Source organism: Pan paniscus, chromosome 22 (assembly GCF_029289425.2).
Source record: "Pan paniscus chromosome 22, NHGRI_mPanPan1-v2.0_pri, whole genome shotgun sequence".
NCBI lineage: Eukaryota > Metazoa > Chordata > Mammalia > Primates > Hominidae > Pan > Pan paniscus.
Genome location: NC_073271.2, coordinates 40,049,858 through 40,068,129, shown reverse-complemented (window position 1 = coordinate 40,068,129; position 18,272 = coordinate 40,049,858). Strand labels below are relative to the sequence as shown.

General features: G+C 45.5%; 1 protein-coding gene across 3 annotated transcripts in view; it reads right to left on the bottom strand.

Moving 5' to 3' along the window:
* Positions 1-18,272, bottom strand: part of TRAPPC10 (trafficking protein particle complex subunit 10) — a 94,664-nt gene that overhangs the window by 45,626 nt on the left and 30,766 nt on the right. Inside the window, exons 4-6 of one of the 3 annotated variants that reach the window (XM_034948130.4) lie at positions 8,015-8,211; positions 4,595-4,790; positions 1,273-1,384 (exon numbers count right to left, since the gene is read on the bottom strand). In XM_034948130.4, coding sequence (XP_034804021.1) covers positions 1,273-1,384; positions 4,595-4,790; positions 8,015-8,211 — 505 coding nt within the window. Of the gene's footprint in view, positions 1-1,272; positions 1,385-4,594; positions 4,791-8,014; positions 8,212-18,272 lie in introns of those variants that run through there. The other 2 variants (XM_055105273.2, XM_063601436.1) reach the window with 2 other exon arrangements.

Below are 18,272 nucleotides of genomic sequence, written 5' to 3'. Positions count from 1 at the left end.
GAAAACCCGTCTCTACTAAAAATACAAAACATTAGCCAGGCGTGGTGGCAGGCGCCTGTAGTCCCAGTCCCACTGCTGAGGCAGGAGAATGGCATGAATGGCATGAACCCAGGAGGCGAAGCTTGCAGTGAGCCGAGATTGCGCCACTGCACTCCAGCCTGGGCAACAGTGCAAGACTCCAGTTCAAAAAAAAAAAAAAAGACACATAAAATATAAGAAATAGAGTTTTACCTCTTCTGTTTTTTTATTTTATTTTTTTACTTAGTAAACACTTTGCTTTGGTTCTGTGTCTATACTGGCATCTCAGGAGAGTGAGATATCCAGACCTGATCTTCAGAAGCACTATGAGCCAGTATCCATCGGCGCCACTGATGAGTTCCAGAGTGAGGACAGTGCTCACAGCTAGAACTGACCGTCCCCACACTTCATCTCCCTCCAGGTTCTCCTGCTGACACCAGGGCTCCTCGAAATTACTCCTTCCTTCACACATGGTGACAAGGGTTCTCAAAAAGAACACCTGGCAGAGATGCCCACTACAGCACTGCTTGTGGTGGCAAGAAGCATAAAAGAACCCAATGTCCAACACCAGGTAATGGAATCAAGCCAGGAATACCAATTGTAACAAAAACAACTCCAAACCCCACCTGCTAACCTGGAGAGATGCCCAGGATGGGCTGTGAGTAACAAAAAGGAGCGACAGAGAAACAGCTATATAACGTGGTATCAGTTTCATCAAAATAAGTATCAGCGAAAAACACTGAGGACAATAACCAATGTTTCTCTCTGTGTATGGTTTCACTGTGCTAATTCTTTAATTGTAAAGGAGCTTAAGATATTATTTAAAAGTGCAAAAGAAAGATGAACACCCAAGGGCATTTTATAAGTTCACAGCAATGAGCACTCGAGCATTCCAAAGACAACCCCTGGATGGAAGGCAAAGGGACGTCCACTCTGATTCTAACGAGGGACAGAATCGAAGCATCACCAGCAGGCCACTGAGTTGTGGAAAGGACATTTTATACCTGGAAAACAGTTTTTTTTAATTATTATTATTTTTGTTACTTAAGATTCTTCTAAAAGTGAAAATGACTAATTCTTAATTCTCATTTCATTTCCTCTAGGAATCACGAGAATATATCCGATATAATGTGTATAAAGACAACAACAAAACATGCGTCCTCCTGAGGTAAATAAATGGCTGCTTCAAGCCTATCTGAAGTTGGAGAAAGCCACACTAAGAAAAGCATGCGTTACTGAAGTGCCACTACTCACCCCCGGCCCCGAAGTTGACCACATACTGAGAGAAGAGGGCGTCCAGTTCGTCGTACTGCACCAGGGCATCCTCGAACTGCTGCAGCATCTCGAAAACAAAGGCAAGCTCCTCCTATTCGCCCAAGATACGTTTTTTTAAAAAAACAAAAACATAAATCAATGTATAGAAGAAACAGTATGTAGCCATTAAACATTACAACAGAGAGAGGCACGCAGCACTATGAATAATGTCTACACTCCGCTAAGTAACAACCAATGTGACGACCGCATATGTCAACATTCACGCATGCACAAGAAGCTAGGAAAAGCTAAGGTAATTTCTGAACCCTCCCCGACCTATCGGCAGCACCAGATATAACTGGTCACCCCCTTGTCCTTGGGATGTTTCCTGCTGTCCAGGACCCAGCCACCTGCTCCCCTCGCCCCTCGCTGTGGCTCCCTCTGGTCAGACGGCTGGTTCCTCTCGCTCCCCGAGGCTCTCTGCTGGAGGCCGCAGGGCTCCGCCCTTGGACTTCCCTGTCTACACTCACTATTCCCTCTCCGTGACGGAGCCCATCTACACAGCATGACCACCACACATTCAGGACTCCAGCTCAGACCTGACTCTGGATCCAACGGCAGGCACAGCACGCTTGTGTGGACGCCTAACAGACAGCTCAGGCTTACACATGGAAACCTGAACCCCAACCTTTCCCACAAAGTGCTCCACCCACGGTCTTCCCCATTTCAGTCAGCGACTGCTCATCACATTCAAGAGACTCCTAAATCCTTTCGAGACATCCCCAGGCCCTGCAAAATCTATGTCCCCCACCCCCACCCCTTCCCAGCACCAGCCCTCTGGCCTCACTCAGCTCCACCACCAAGGCCTCCTCACCGCTGCTCACGTGTGCGTGGCAGGCAGCTGCCTCGGGACCTGTGCGCTGCCCCACTCCATGGCCTGGAACACCTCCTCTTCCTCCACACAGCCACATGGCTTGCTCTCCAAACTCCTTCAGCTCTGGCTAAGTCCCCAGCCCAGTCAGGCCTTTCCTCCTCCTGACCCGCGCAGCACCCCACACCATCTCTGCCTTGTGCCTCTCTCTCGCCCTAGCATATGCGTCACTTCCTTTCCTGTACTCCTCCACTGTCACACAAGCTCACAAAAAACTGTACACTGACGGCGTCCCAGCATCAAGGAGGGCCTGGCACCTGTCCGTGCTCAGTAACCTTTGTTGAATGAGAAAATGAAAAGAGACGGCAACAGGTGATTGCCTTCTGATCTCCATCACTGCACATTAAAAAGTAAAGACCAGGAGGATGTGCACGCACATAAACCCTCCCCTGACATGGTCAGGTCTTTGGAATCCAGTTCCACCCCATGTATTTGTGGACATTATTCCCAGACCCCTAAGGGCCCACCCAGGTCCCACTCACTAGGTGAGAACTGAGAGCTCTCCTTTGTATCCTGTTTCCCGTGAAAACAGTGGTGGGTTGTGTTTTGCAAGAGAAACTGCTAAGTTATGTTGAACTTCATTTTATTTGTGAAGTATTTACAAGACTCAGCACTCTAATAAACTCATCTTTTTCTTTTAAATTTTGATTGAAATGTATGTAATATAAAACTGACCATCTTAACCATTTTTAAAAGTACAGCTCAGGCCGGGTGCAGTGGCTCAGGCTTGTAATTCCAGCACTTTGTGAGGATCACTTGAGGCCAGGAGTTTGAGACCAGCCTGGGCAATATGGCAAAACCCCATCTCTACTAAAAATACAAAAATTAGCTGGGCGTGGTGGCGCAGACCTGTAATCCCAGCTACTCAGGGGACTGAGGCAGGAGAATCGCTTAAACCTGGGAGGTGGAGGTTGCAGTGAGCCGAGATCGCACCACTGCACACCAGCCCTTGGTGACAGAGCAAGACTCCATCATAAAAAAAAAGAGAGAGAGAGAAGACTACAGCTCAGTAGTGTTAAATGCACTCACACTATTGTGCAACCAATATCCCAAACTTTCTCATCTTCCCAAACGGAACCTCTGTCCTTTATTAAACACTCATTCCCATTCTCCCTCTGCCAGCCCCTGGCAGCCCCCATTCCACCTTCTGTCTCTGAACCTGAGCACTCAAGGGACCTCACATAAGCAGACACAGCATCTGTCCCTATGTGCCTTATTTCACTCGGCATCATGTCCTCTAGGCCCATCCATGCTGTAGTGTGTGTCAGAATTTCCTTCCTTACTCATTTTAAATTCTGAACTAATCTTAGACTTACAGAAATATTGCAAAAAAAAAATTATCTAGTTTCCATATAGCCCTTACTCAGCTTCCTGAACATTGCCATCTTATATGACCGTGGTACAATTGTCACAACCAGAAAATTAACCTAAGTATAATACTATTAACTAAATAGCCCTCATTGGAATTTCAGTGGTTTTTCCACTGATGTAGTTGTTTCTGCTCTAAGACCCCACCCTCGACCCCCAAACCAGGCCGGAGCTGTTGCTTCCTTCAGCCCCTGCAGTCTGTCAGCTTCACAGTCTGTCTTTCACTGCCGTGGCACCCTTGAAGAGAGCTACGTTGTCTAATGTCCCTTTACGTGGGTTCATTTGATATGTTCCGTGACTGCCGTGAGATGATCATTTTTTACAGAGAAAAGACGCTAAGTATTTCTCAGAACATCTTACCAAGGATTTCATGAGGTGGACACAGCTTCTCACAGGCAGAAGCGGCCTTATCATTTCATTCAGGTGGTATGTACCTCGTTTCCCCACTGTGGAGTGGCTACTGCTCCCTCAGTAGCTGACAGACATCTTGGGGGGCCACCGTGAGACTGTGCAAGCCCACCTCTTCTCAGGCCTTTGCCCACCACCCCGGACACCCATCAGTAATCCTGCCTCCAACAGTTCTTGCTGGAGCACTGGCTTAAAAGTGATTTTCTGTTTTTCTTTCCTTCTGCGTTTAAGTGGAATTCTTCTGTGTGGAAGAGTTGACCCTTCTCCTCCATTTATTTATTTAACTGATGATTTCTATCGATACAGACTCATGGATATTAATTTTATTCCATGGGTTAAACCTCGACTCTATCCTTATTTATTCTGTCACTGAAACTGCTCCAGCTTTGGCCCCCAGAGGCTCCCCGGGGCAGTGTGTGTGTCCTTTTCATGCCCCATCTGCTTCCATGCACTTCCTTTCTAGTCCTAAAGATATTCCAGGTGTTTTGTTTTTAAAAACTCTGCCAATGAGATTACCACGAGAGGTGCCTTACTTAGAAAGAAAGGAGGAGAGAGGGAGGGAACGAAGGAGGGAGGGAGAGAAGGAACTGTCTAGTTCTGTAATGAGTCAAGTACCTGAACCATGAAATATTCACAAAAGCTCCAGCCTGGCTCAGTCCTCTTCTCCCTCAAGGTTCTCATGTCATCCTCAAACTTGCCTAGGTTTTTGGTAAAAGACATAAGAAGCAATGTCCTGAGTTTGGTCAGGAAGGCATTCCAGGATTCCTGAGTTCGAGAAGAGTCCTTCAAGGGGTCGGAGAGCACAACACACCTGCAAAGACATGAACAGACTATCTGGGAAAGACCCTCCATGCACAGCACCACGGCTCAGCAGCTGCCATTGTCCTGAGCGGCAATTTTGTTCCTTCCTCCTCCTTTTTTTTTTTTTTGAGACAGAGTTTTGCTCTGTGGCCCAGGCTGGAGTGCAGTGGCACAATCTTGGCTCACTGCAACCTCCACCTCCCAGGCTCCAGTGATCCTCCCCAGTAGCTGGGATCACAGGCATGCACCACCATGCCTGGTTAATTTTTGTATTTTTTTGTAAAGGTGAGGTCTTGCTATGTTGCCCAGGCTGGTCTCGAACTCCTGGGCTCAAACAATCCTCCTGCCTCGGCCTCTCAAAGTGCTGGGATTATAGGCATAAGCCACCGCATCTAGCTTCTTCCGTCTATAAACAGTCAAAAACATGAGGCAGGCGGTAAGAAACCAGGTTAGGAAAAGGCTTCATCATGAACTGGTCATGAACACGAGCAGTAAGTTCTACAGAAATTCAAAGGAGAGTTTGCTATAGAATCAACTGGAAAGGGGGAAAGGGATTTACATGAGCCCTGAGCCAAAGACGCAGCTCTGAGTTCTCTGTAAAATAATGAGATCACGCCTCACTCAGTTCCCTGCCTCCTTCAAAATCCATTTTGGTTCCTTGGGATCGACAGGATAAATTTAGATTTCTCAGCACGGCACAAAAGGACCACGATGTCTCACTTTACTTCCTCTGCTTCCCAGCTCAAGCCTGCTGACCTTCTCCCGCTCTCCTCTCTTCATGAGAACATTCCTTCCACCCAGGCGTGGCATCTTCACAAACCTCCCCCAATCACCATCCCAACTGCTCTGCCCACACTGCTGCTAGGCTGTGGGCCTCACAGGAAAACACTCCCCTTCTCTGGACCTCTATCCCTCCCACTAGCCTGTGAGCTCTTGAAGGGGAAGGTTAATAAACAATTAACAAATAAAGGCTTAGAACATGGCTTAACATATAGAGCAAACAGTTTAATTACAAAGAGGCTGAACCCATGATGTAAAAAGGTCAAACACACGAAATTACACAAAGTTCCCAACAGATTTGGACAAGGCAACGTATTTATCTGATAGGCTGGAAATGGTAAATTTCTTTAGCCTTGGTAATAGTAATCTAGAAAGATGATTAATAAATCTGAACTCAGAAATAATTTTAAAACATTGATTCTATGAGCTTCACCAGTTCTCCTTAGTAAATATTTTACTTGAATTACCAAAAAGTAGCAAAATGAACTGACTCTAAGTTCCTTTTTTCCGTGCCCCAGCACATCCTTTGGAGGCGTGGCTAAATTCATGGAATTATAAATCAGTGGACAAAACAGTGAAGCAGCATACACTCTACATGTTCCACCATGTGAACAACCAGAACCAAGAAGAAAACTTATAACTTGGTGGCTGGCTTTAATTCCATTCAATCCACCCCACTGCACACTTTCTTCCCTCAAAGACAAAGGGACCAGAGCCGCTCACTCCGAAGGTCCCCCAGAGGACTAACTTGTATTTATCCACAGTAGGAGCTTGCTAGAACCTATGAGTTAGGTAGTTTATCCTTAAGGCATTCTCAAGGATTGTAATTACCAACATTTATTCCTGACCAGACGCGAATTCTCCTGTGCGCCTACAGGGGTGAATGGAAATGGAAACTTAACAAGTGCCAACCACCAAAACAGTAACTGTTTTCAGAGATCAATCAGATACACAGTCATGAAATCTCCTATCTCTATTAGATCCTGTTTCTATATCATCATCAATTTTTTTTAAGTAAAAAAGAACTACACTTCAGAAGTTCACATCAAGCCTAAATCATTAACTCAGAAAAGGAGAGCCCAAAACAACGAATGAAGTCAGGGATGGTGGGCCAATCTGGAGAGCGGCGTGATCCCCCCAGGCGCGCAGACTGCAGGGGCTGGAGGCACATGTGGAACAAGGGGCTCCCGGCTGCAGCCTCAGCGAGACACCACAACGGCTACTGCTGTCACAAGTCACACTGCTGATCACAAGTCAACCCTTGCCTCTACCAGCCTCGTAACTAGCAAAAGCCCGAAAAATGCACAAAATCTGTTACCAAGCAATTTTCCTTTAGGGAAGGTATCCTGAAATAATTAAGGATGCTCACAACATTTGAGCTAGAAAAGTATTCTAATATTGTTGTTTATAACGATAAGTAAGCAATAACCTAAGCCCAGCAGCAGAATGTATAAATAACTTACGGCACATTAATACTATGGAATATTATCCACTCACTAACACTGAGAGTCTGGAAATGCATTTATTGTTTGTGGAAAATCTTTACAATATATTGAGTGAAAAAAACAAGTATAAACAACACATAACGTTATATTAACTTAAAATACACACACGTATTATGTATGCATAAAGAAAAAAAGTCTGAGAAGATACATACCAAAATACTAAGAGTTAATATCCATTTTCTTTTTGCTCATTACCTTTTTCTAATAATTCTACAATGAGCATGTACCTCCATCTGAACCCTCGCCACCATAAGCATGGTGACCATGGCTATAATGACCTGCTGGACCAGGGCAGGGTCCATGTTCGCCCCTGAATCCCCAGGCCCTGGGTGAGTTCCAGTGCTAAGCTACGAGATACAGACCATCGGTTATAGAGGAGTTAACGTGCTGGCTGGCTCAACTGGCAATGGCATCACTGAAGAGAAAGGGAGTGAGCTACCCCAGGATAGAGAGCAGGGCAAGGCGGAGAAAACCCATACAATCTATTAACTGCCAAAGTTTCAGGATTCCCTTTCACAGTTTCTGAAGGGGTTAGGTCAGCATTTTATAACTTGTGTTCTTAGGAACTCTCAGGTGTTAAGGCAAAGAAAAATACACAGGTGCCGTCATTTCAAAAAAAAAAAAAAAAAAACCTTTAAGGACCCCTGTTCTACAGAAGAACTGCAGGAGCTGCTGCTGTCAGTCTTCAGAAAGGACCCACCAAGAGGCCTCCCAGGACCATGGGCCCAAGACCCGCTCCTCCCAGGCAGCACACTCGGGGGATGACTGCTTCGAGTTCTTTGCCTGCCTGAACAAGAACTCCACAAGGACAGGCACCAGGTCTCCTTGACAGCACCCCATGGACACTCACTCGAGATTGCTGAGTAAATATTTATTACTACCCAGGAAGCCAGCAATCTGTATCATGTCAAGTATTAACCAAATGAGATAAAATTAAAGATACACTTACCTGTCACTCTGTTTATTACAAAAATCATTTCTTATTTTGTCCACAATAGAGGTTCGGGGAAGGATGTTGGTTTTGTTTTTTTTCTTGGCATCATTTTCAACTATCACTATTAACCAGTCCACAGAGCTATGAGCCTTCAGAACATTCTGCCACTTGGTGAGGTCATCTTTTACTGTAGCTTTATACACTTCGGTATCCTAAAAACAAACAAGTCACTGTGAAAGCAGGTTAACTAATGCCCTTTAGTTTATACAGCAAAATGTGCCTAATAACAGCCTGCAAAGGCCGCAATGTTTTAAAGCATCAGGACAGGCTCGGGACTTAAATTGAATAAAAAGCCCAGCGGCCTAGCAAGCCTGCGGGCGTGCTCTGTGGGTCTCAGTGCCGCACACAGGCATGCACGATCCCCAGTTCTCACAACCCCAAGGGATGTGAGTGTCCCAGTGATCCAGATAAAGAGACTGAGAGTCAGAGGGTTGAGTGAGCTGCCCACAGCAATACTGTCTGTCAGGCAAGTCAGGGCTTTAAAACCCAGGTCCACTATGGCCAACAGCTCTGGGCCCAAGCACTACATGACTGCCATCCTGCTGTGTGCCGTGCCTTCATCTCAGGAGGCAAGGTGGCTGTCATGGCATAGCCTAGACTGCCCACAGGAACCCCAGGCAAGCTTCCCAGCAGCTTCTACCACAGCCTCTGAGCTCTGTACCCCTGGGAACCACCCCCACCGCAAGTCTGCGAAGGCCGTGTCAGAGGCAAGCAGCTACAGCTGTGAGACCTCAGAAAGAAGGCGACCTGCAGCTTCCGCAAGGCTGCTCTACTTCCCGACAGGCAGCAGGGAGCCGTGCCATCCCAGAAATCAATCCTGCTTCTCAAGCAGAGGCCCAAGCATGAGCCTGCCAGAGAAAGGGCCCTTTCTACATACATGCCAAGGCCTTCAGCTTGGTTCTCTTCCATAAAGAACCAGGAAAACAGACACTTTGCCTGTTATCACTTATAACTGCGCTTCTATTCCATAAATCCACTCAGAAGAGTCCAACTCCCTTTAGATTTAGAAAATCTAAAACCAAGATACTTAATTCATTTCCAAGTTAGGCACTGACAATATCTGGACACAGTAACTCACAGCTACCATCTAAATCAGTGCTTTCTCCTCTTTTGCTAGTTCCTCACTGTCCTGCCCTAATTCCTCTGGACTTTCAAGTCACTCTTGAGTAACACTCAGGCAGAGAGAAGCCAATCAGAGTATCCACGAGTGAGTTAAATCTTAAATCCTGGCCAGGCACAGTGGCTCACACCTGTAATCCTAGCACTTTGGGAGGCTAAGGTGGGTGGATTGCCTGAGCTCAGGAGTTCAAGACCAGCCTGGGCAACATGGTGAAACCCCATCTCTACTAAAAATGGAAAGATTAGCCGGGCATGGCGGTGTGCAGCTGTAGTCCCAGCTACTCAGGAGGCTGAGGCAGGGGAATTGCTTGAACTGGGAGGCGGAGGTTGTAGTGAGTCAAGATCGCATCACTGCACTCCAGCCTGGGCGACAGAGCGAGACTGCATCTCCAAAAAAAAAAAATTAAATCCTAAATTCTGTATCCAGCCTCTCTTTTGGTTTAACTAACTAAATAGAAAGTTCCAAAAGGCAGTACTTCTCATTTGTATCCTGATTTTAAAAACTGCTATGTCCTGATTTAAATTACAAATATCATACAATCTGAAAAGATCTTTTACTTTGAAAACTGAGATTAAAACCATCTGGTAAACTCAATTTCCTGCAAATAAATATCCAACAGTAACTTAATTATCTAGTGCACATTTTCCACAGCACAGCAGTTCTTGGGACTTGAAGCATAGATTTTACAGCACTGGTGAACCATTCTGTGCTGGAAGCCCCAACACGCCATGCCTGGAAGCAAAACCAAAAGGCCAACAGGGCCCAGAGCCTGTGACTGCCAAGAAAATACACATAGCACCCGGCTGACCCCATCCACACGTCACAGGTGAGCCATCCAAGGAGCTGCTGGAAGCCTCTCCGCCTCTTACAAGGCCACCAAGAGCCCTTTAGCTGGACTCCTCCCCACCCCCACCCCAGAAGGAGTCCTGGCTCCAAGTTGTCCACACCGGGCAGAGGCTGCCACATCCCAAGGGGACACTAGAGCAGCTCTGCTCAGTCAATTTGCAGGAACTCTCCAGAAGAAACCTCACAGAGCATGAGGCAGGACAGAGGGAGTACAGAGAAGTTCCACATAATCCTGGGGCAAACCGGTTGGCAAGATCCAGCCTATCACTCATCCCAGCTAGCAAACAAAACGACATGTTAAAAACGACTCTGTGACTCTTAAGAGGACCAGCAGAGCCAGTGAAGCTAAGGGTCTCTAAAGAAAACAAAGTCCCAGCATGGCCAAATAGTGAAACCCCATCTCTACTAAAAATAGAAAAATAGCCATGCGTGGTGGTGGGCGCCTGTAGTCCCAGCTACCCAGGAGGCTGAGGCAGGAGAATTGTATGAACCTGGGAGGCGGAGGTTGCAGTGAGCCAAGATCATGCCACTGCATTCCATCCTGGGCAACAGAGTGAGACTCCATCTCAAAAAAAACAAAAAAAAAAAAGAAAGAAAACAAAGTCACTACAGGAAAACCCATGGGCAGTGGGCAGGAACACATGCAGGACCCAAGAGCCGAGTCAGAGGGGAAGGCTCCAGCTCCAAGACAGAGGCAGCAGCAGCCAGGGGCAGGGCATCAGGGCCCAAGGTGGGCAAGCACAGCAGGCTGCCCCAGGTACCAGAGCTCAGCAGTGAGGAGGGTGTCCAGATGGCAGTAGAGGGAAGTACAGAACAAGATGTGAGGCCCCAAGTGAGATGATGAAGGATTTTGGGGCTGGCACAGAGGTATAAGGGTGTAAGTGGTATAAGGGGCCAAGCAGGGCACAAAGGGCATCCCCCAGACAGGGATGCCTTTTTATTCAATTTAAGTCCCGAGCCTGTCCTAATTGCAGATCAAGTGAGGTGAGGAGGAAGTCTGTGCCAGGCACACTGCCAGGCAAGTGTGGGAATGGGCATCCACCTGCTGGGAGCAGAGCAGCAGTGACAGGAGGATGGTCATTCACAGAGGGATTACTCCCATCAGAAACACAGAGGAGAACCAGTGCCTGGCTCCTCCATGTGGAGAAGGGAGTTACAAACATAGAAGGGAGGAAACCAGGATCACCCTTGCAGTGCTGGACTGAAATGGGCTCGTGTGTACATGTATGTATGTACGTACACAAGCAGCTACACACGAAATACAGATGTAAATGTGTGCACGTACACGTGTGGGTGTACACACGTGTTCTCTAGCCATGCCCACTGAGAGCTCACCAGCAAAGCTCTCCCCTAGCTCCAGGTCCTGACTTCTAAATACAGTTTCCCACTGGAAGGAGCCAGGGCTGAGCCCTGAGATGAAGCAAGAGGAGGGGATGAGCCCAGAGAGTACTCAAAGAATCAGTACATTCTCAGTACATCAGTACAGAAGCCAAATTCAGAACAATCTGCACATCAATGATATTAATTATTAATACTATGATAGTAATAGATTACACTCCATCAAAAGCTAGAAATCAATGAGTGAACTGCTTCTAGCCAAGATGAAGTGACAGGGACTAGATTTACACCACTGCCTGAACCAACCAAAAAAAAAAAAAAAACACAGGGTGGGCATGGTGGCTCACACCTGTAATCTCAGCACTTTGGGAGGCTGAGGTGGGCAGATCACTTGAGGTCAGGAGTTCAAGACCAGCTTGGCCAACATGGTGAAACCCCGTCTCTATGAAAAATGCAAAAATTAGCTGGGCATGGTAGCGTGCACCTGTAATCCCAGCTACTTAGCAGGCTGAGGCAGGAGAATTGCTTGACCCCAGGAGGTGGAGGTTGTAGTGAGCTGAGATCTCACTACTACACTCCAGCCTGGGTGATAGAGCAAGACTGTCTCAAAAACAACAACAAACAAACAAACAAAAACCAAAACAAAACACCAAAAACCAAGAAACATGAATCAATGGTTTTCAAGACCAGGACACCAAGGAACAAAGGACAATGATTCCTCCCCTCAACACTCAGAGATGGGAAACAAGCCCAGCAAGCCCTCTGGGTGCCCACCAGAGGGTGGGGAGGGCAGGGGGTGACAGAGGGGAAGCTGGCAGACTCCCTGAGTTGAGGACGCAGAGCCCAGGCCAGGGAGATCAAGACAGCTAGACTTCCTAGGACTGTGTTAGGAGAGGAGAGGGACATGGTGAGTAAAGTAGACCGGCACAGGGCCCTCAAATATTCCACAGGGAACTGACGAGTAAGTACATGCGGGAACCACCCATTGCTGGAACAGAACCCGCAGACACGATCAGAGGCACCCATGCTTGGCAGTCACACAGGGCAGGGAACAGGGCTGTCCCCATAGGCCAGTCTGGAAAACCAGAGGAACCCAAGACTGTCTTGCCTCGGCTGTAAGGAATAATTTGTCCTGGACTGATCACTGCTCCAGACCTATCAAATCATAAAGCTATACTCAAAAGGAAAAATCAATCAATAGAAATAGCCCCAGTAATGACACAGAAAGCAATTAAAAGAGTTACAGTAACTACTGTCACTTAGTTATTTCATATGTTGAAGAAGGTAGTGGACTGAAGTGAAGAAGACACATGGAAGATACTTAATTAAGAAAAAGACCCATATGGAACTTTTAGAGATGAAAACCTCAACATCTAAAATGAAAATATGCTAAGTGGAATGAGAGCCGATTAGACACTGCAGAAGAAAAGGTTAACACGAAGACAGAGCAGCAGCAATTACACAAATGAAACACCAAGAAAAAGGGAAAAAGGACTACAAAAAATATCAACAGATTATCAGTGAGTTATGGAACTTCATGTAGCGTGCGCACGCATGCGCGCGCACACACACACACACACACACACACACACACACACACTCCCCCAGAGAGGGTGCAACAGAAAAACAATCTGAGGAAACAATGACCAAAAATGTTCTACATCAGGCCATGTGCAGTGGCTCATGCCTGTAATCCCAGCACTTTGGGATCACTTGAGGCCAGGAGTTTGAGACCAGCCTGGCCAACGTGGCGAAACCCCATTTTTACTAAAAATACAAAAATTAGCTGGGTACGGTGGCACACGCCTATACTTCAAGCTACATGGAAGATGAGGCACAAGAATCGCTTGAACCCAGGAGGCAGAGGTTGTGGTGAGACAAGATGGTGCCACTGCACTCCAGCCTGGGTGACAGAGTAACACCCTGCCTCAAAAATAAAATAAAATAAAAATGTTCCAAATTAAATCAAAACTATAAACCCCAAGCAGTTTGAATCACAGTGCGCCGAAGGAGTAGGTGGTGGGATCTCGCCACGGGTCTGATTAGCCCTTTCTCTGCCTTGCTTGCTTGAGCTTCAGCAGAATTCGAAATGGCTGGCAGTAAGGTGGGAAAGGACTCCAGAAAGGCCAAGACACAGGCGGTTTCCCGCTCGCAGAGCCGGCTTGCAGCTCCCAGGGGGCCATATTCATCGACACCTGAAATCTAGGACGGCCAGTCATGGACGTGTGGGCGCGACTGCCGCTGTGTACAACACAGCCATCCTGGAGTACCTCGCTGCAGAGGGACTTGAACTGGCAGGAAATGCATCAGAAGACTTAAAGGTGGCCGGGTGCGGTGGCTTATGCCTGTAATCCCAGCACTTTGGGAGGCTAAGGCAGGAGGATCGCCTGAGGTTGGAAGTTCAAGACCAGCCTGACCAACACGGAGAAACCCCGTCTCTACTAAAAATACAAAATTAACTGGGCGTGGTGGCTGCCTATAATCCCAGCTACTCAGGAGGATGAAGCAGGAAAATCGCTTGAACCCGGGAGGCAGAGGTTGCAGTGAGCCGAGATCGTGCCATTGCACTCCAGCCTGGGCAACAAGAGCGAAATTCAATCCTCCCCCCAAAAAAAAAAAACTTAAAGGTAAAGCGTGTCACCCCTTATCACTTGCAACTTGCTATTCCTGGAGATGAAGAACTGGAGTCTCTTGTCAAGGCTACAATTGCTGGTGGTGGTGTCACTGCACACACCCACAAATCTCTGACTGGGAAGAAGGGACAACAGCAGACTGTCTAAAGGATGCCTGGATTCCTTGTTTCTCAGGACTCTAAATACTCTACCAGCTGTCCAGTGTTGGTGATTCCAGTGGACTGCATCTCTGTGAAAAACACAATTTACCTTTCTGTAATTCTATTTAAGCAAGTTAGAAGTTTAATTAGCTTTCCAACCAACCAAATTTCTACATTCGAGTCTTAACCATATTTAAGTGTTACTGTGGCTTCAAAGAAGCTATTGATTCTGAAGCAGTGGGTTTTGACTGAGTTGACTGTTTTTTAAATACTGCTCAGATTTTAATTGTGATGCAGAAGGTATAGTAACAAACATCTGGTTTTGTACAAACATGATTTCCTCTCCGGTGGATATGCTCAATAAAGGTCATATCCACCCCCACAAAAAAGAAAAAAAATAAACCCCCAAACCCCAAGTACAAGAAATATTAAGAAATCTACACCAAAGCATACCATAATCAAACTGTTAAAAACCAATATAAAGAAAAAAAATCTTGGCCCGGCGCGGTGGCTCATGCCTGTAATCCCAGCACTTTGGGAGGCCGAGGTGGGCAAATCAGAAGGTCGGGAGTTCGAGACTAGCCTGGCCAACACGGTTAAACCCCGTCTCTACTACTAAAAATACAAAAAAAATTAGCTGGGCATGGTGGCGGGCACCTATAATCCCAGCTACTCAGGAGGCTGAGGCAGGAGAATCGCTTGAACCCGGGAGGCGGAGGTTGCAGTGAGCCGAGATTGCTCCACTGCACTCCAGCCTGGGCAACAGTGCGAGACTCTCTCAAAAAAAGAAAAAAGAAAAAAGAAAGAAAAAATCTTAAAATGCAAAGAAAAAAAGCCACTTTTGTACAAAATAGCAAAAATAATAATGAAAGATTTCTCATGGGAAACAATGGAACCCAAAAGAGGTGAAACATCTTTAAAAAAAATTGTCAACCTAGAATTCCCTAACGAGTGAAAATATTTTTCAAAAATTAAGGCAAAATAGACTTTCCCAATGTACAAAAGCCGAAAGAGCTTACCGTAACAGACCTACACTACAAGCAAGGTTACAGAAATCCTTCGGTCAGAAGGAAATCCAGATCAGATGAAAACCTGGATCTGCACAAAGGAAGAGACAGCAACAAAGGCTGGGCATGGTGGCTCACGCCTGTAATCCAAGCACTTTGGGAGGCAGAGGCGGGCGGATCACAAGGTCAGGAGTTCGAGACCAGCCTGATCAACATGGTGAAACCCCATTTCTACTAAAAATACAAAAATGAGCTGGGTGTGGTGGTGTGCACCTGTAATCCCAGCTACTCAGGAGGCTGAGGCAGGAGAATCGCTTGAACCTGGGAGGCGGAGGGATTTTAAAGAAAAGGAACAGGCAGCAATGGAAATGGAAACTGGGTGGGTAAATATGTGCAGTGGCTCACACCTGTAATCCCAGCACTTTAGGAGGCCCAGGTGGGCAGATAACCTGCAGTCAGGAGTTCAAGAATGGCCTGGCCAACATGGCAGAAACCCCATCTCTACTAGAAATATAAAAAATTAGCCAGGCGTGGTGGCAGACGCCTGTAATCTCAGCTACTTCAGAGGCTGAGGCAGGAGTATCGATTGAACCTGGGAGGCGGAGGTTGCAGTGAGCTGAGATCACCCCACTGCACTCCAGCCTGGACAAGAGCGAAACTCTGTCTCAAAAAAAATAAAAAATAAAAAAAGACATGATTTTCTATTTTAATCTCTCCAAGGCATAACAGACTGTTTAAGGCAAAAAATAGTAACAATGTACTATGGGGTTTTAACAAGTATAGAAAATGTATGACAACAATAACAAAGGCTGGGAGGGAGAAAACAGAAGTCAATGATACAAAGTTCTTATATCACGCATCAAGTAATATAATTCATATTACTTGAAGGAAGAATTATGCTGTTACAGATGTACTCTATAAGTCCTAAAGCAACTACTCAACATAACAGAGTTTTACTTTAAATCTAAAATCCTCAATATTATCAACTTACTCCTTTTTTTAAATAGACGATAATCAAGATTTGAAAAAAAAGGCTATTAGAATGTAATTTTAAGGAAAAAAGTCTCATTCAAAATGGCCACAAAAGCTAAAGCTAACAATAAAAATGTAAAACTTTTACGAAAAATAAGGGCAGAAAAAAGTCATAAAGAATGGAAAAACATACATACCACATTCCCTGATTCAAGAAGACTCATGATTAAAATTCTTCTCAAATGAATTAACAACTTATTCAAGGCAATCCCAATCAAAATGCCTCCAGCCTTCTCTTTTTCAACTGATATTCCAGTTATCTACTGCTGTGTAACAGGCCACTCCAAGCTATAGTGGTGTAAAACTTTCTTTTGCACACGGATCTACAACTGAGAGAGGATTTGGTGGGAACCAAGGTCTCTGCTCCACCTGGTGTCAGCGGCGTGTTGAGGCTGGGAGCTAAAACACACAGTGGGACTCAGCTGGGGCAGGCTGAACACCTGCAAGTGGCCTTCCCACGGGGCTGCTTGGCTTCCCCACAGCATGGTGGCTGGGATCTAAGAACAAGCACCCCGAGAGAATCCAGCAGAAGGCACGTTATCTTTTAGGACTTCCTCTCAAGTATCACAGTGTTGCTTCTGCCACAGTCAGAGGCCCACCCAGATTCAACTGGAGGAAACACAGGCCCAGCCTTTCAACAAGGGAAAGTCACTGTCACATAGAGAGGAGCATGTGGGATGGGTATGCTGCTACAGCCATCTTCAGAAAATAAATTTGGACACTCGACATGTGGAAGGGAAAATGTAGATGGCCACAAGGTTTATTTTAAAAGAAAGATATTGATACATATTATAAAAGTGTAATAGGCCAGGCACGGTGGCTCACGCCTGCAATCCCAGCACTTTGGGATGCCGAGGCGGGTGGATCACGAGGTCACGAGTTTGAGACCAGCCTGGCCAATATGTTGAAACCCCGTCTCCACTAATAATACAAAAATTAGCCAGGGGTGGTGGTGGGCGCCTGTAGTCCCAGCTACTCAGGAGACTGGGACAGAAGAATCGCTTGAACCCGGGAGGTAAAGGTTGCAGTGAGCCAAGATCAAGCCACTGCACTCCAGCCTGGGCAACAGGGTAAGACTCCATCTCAAAAAAAAAAAAAAGCATAATAATTAAAAGTCTGATTCTGGCACAGGACAGACAATGATCAATAGAACCAAAGTGTCTAGAATATTGTGCATACAGGATGTTGGTTTAAAATAAAGGTGACATTCCCAGTAAGTGGAGAAAAGACACACTATTATGAAATGGTGTTAGGCCAATTTGCTATGCATTCAGACAGTAAAATTAGACCCTCAACTCCCAGAGCTCCTAATATATATAAATAATTTGAAGCTATACAGGTCCCAATATAAGACATAAATTACAAAATTATTAAAATAAAATACAGAAAATCAGTTCTCTTCAGACAGACAAGGCCTCCCTAAGCAAGATACACTGCCCAGAGGCCATTCTGTAAATGACATATTTCACTCCATAAAAACTGTAAGTTGTAAACACCTAAGCACCAAATAATACATCAACCACCTATACAAAACAGAAACTACAGGAGATGCAAGAGAAACAGAAACACACCACTAACAGAAGACTTTACCATACCACTGTCAGTTAAAGATAGGTCAAATGGACAAAATTCAAAATATAAATGACCTAAACAACACAAGCAGTAAGATAGGTCTTGTGGATATTTAACATTACAATCTGGAAACAGAAAATACATTCTCAAACACACATGAAATGTCCAAAAAAACTGATCATTTATTAGGTCACACAACAGTCAAATTCATAAAATTTTAAAAATAAGTTTCATAAAGCAAAAATATAAACACTTTCTGAACACAATGCAATAAAGCTAGAAATTTCTAAACAAAATTTTTTTAATCTTTTTTTTTCTGTAAGCTAAAAAGCTTTCTGTTAAACAACTATTTAATGAAAGGGTGAAATACAAATCAAAAATAGAGAATTTCTGAAAAATAATGATAAAACAATGGGATATATTTAAAGTAGTAACCAGAGAAAAATTCCTAACTTTAAAGACCTATATCAATAAAAATTTAAGAATGAAAATAAATGCATTTCAAACGCCTAAAAACTAAAAAAT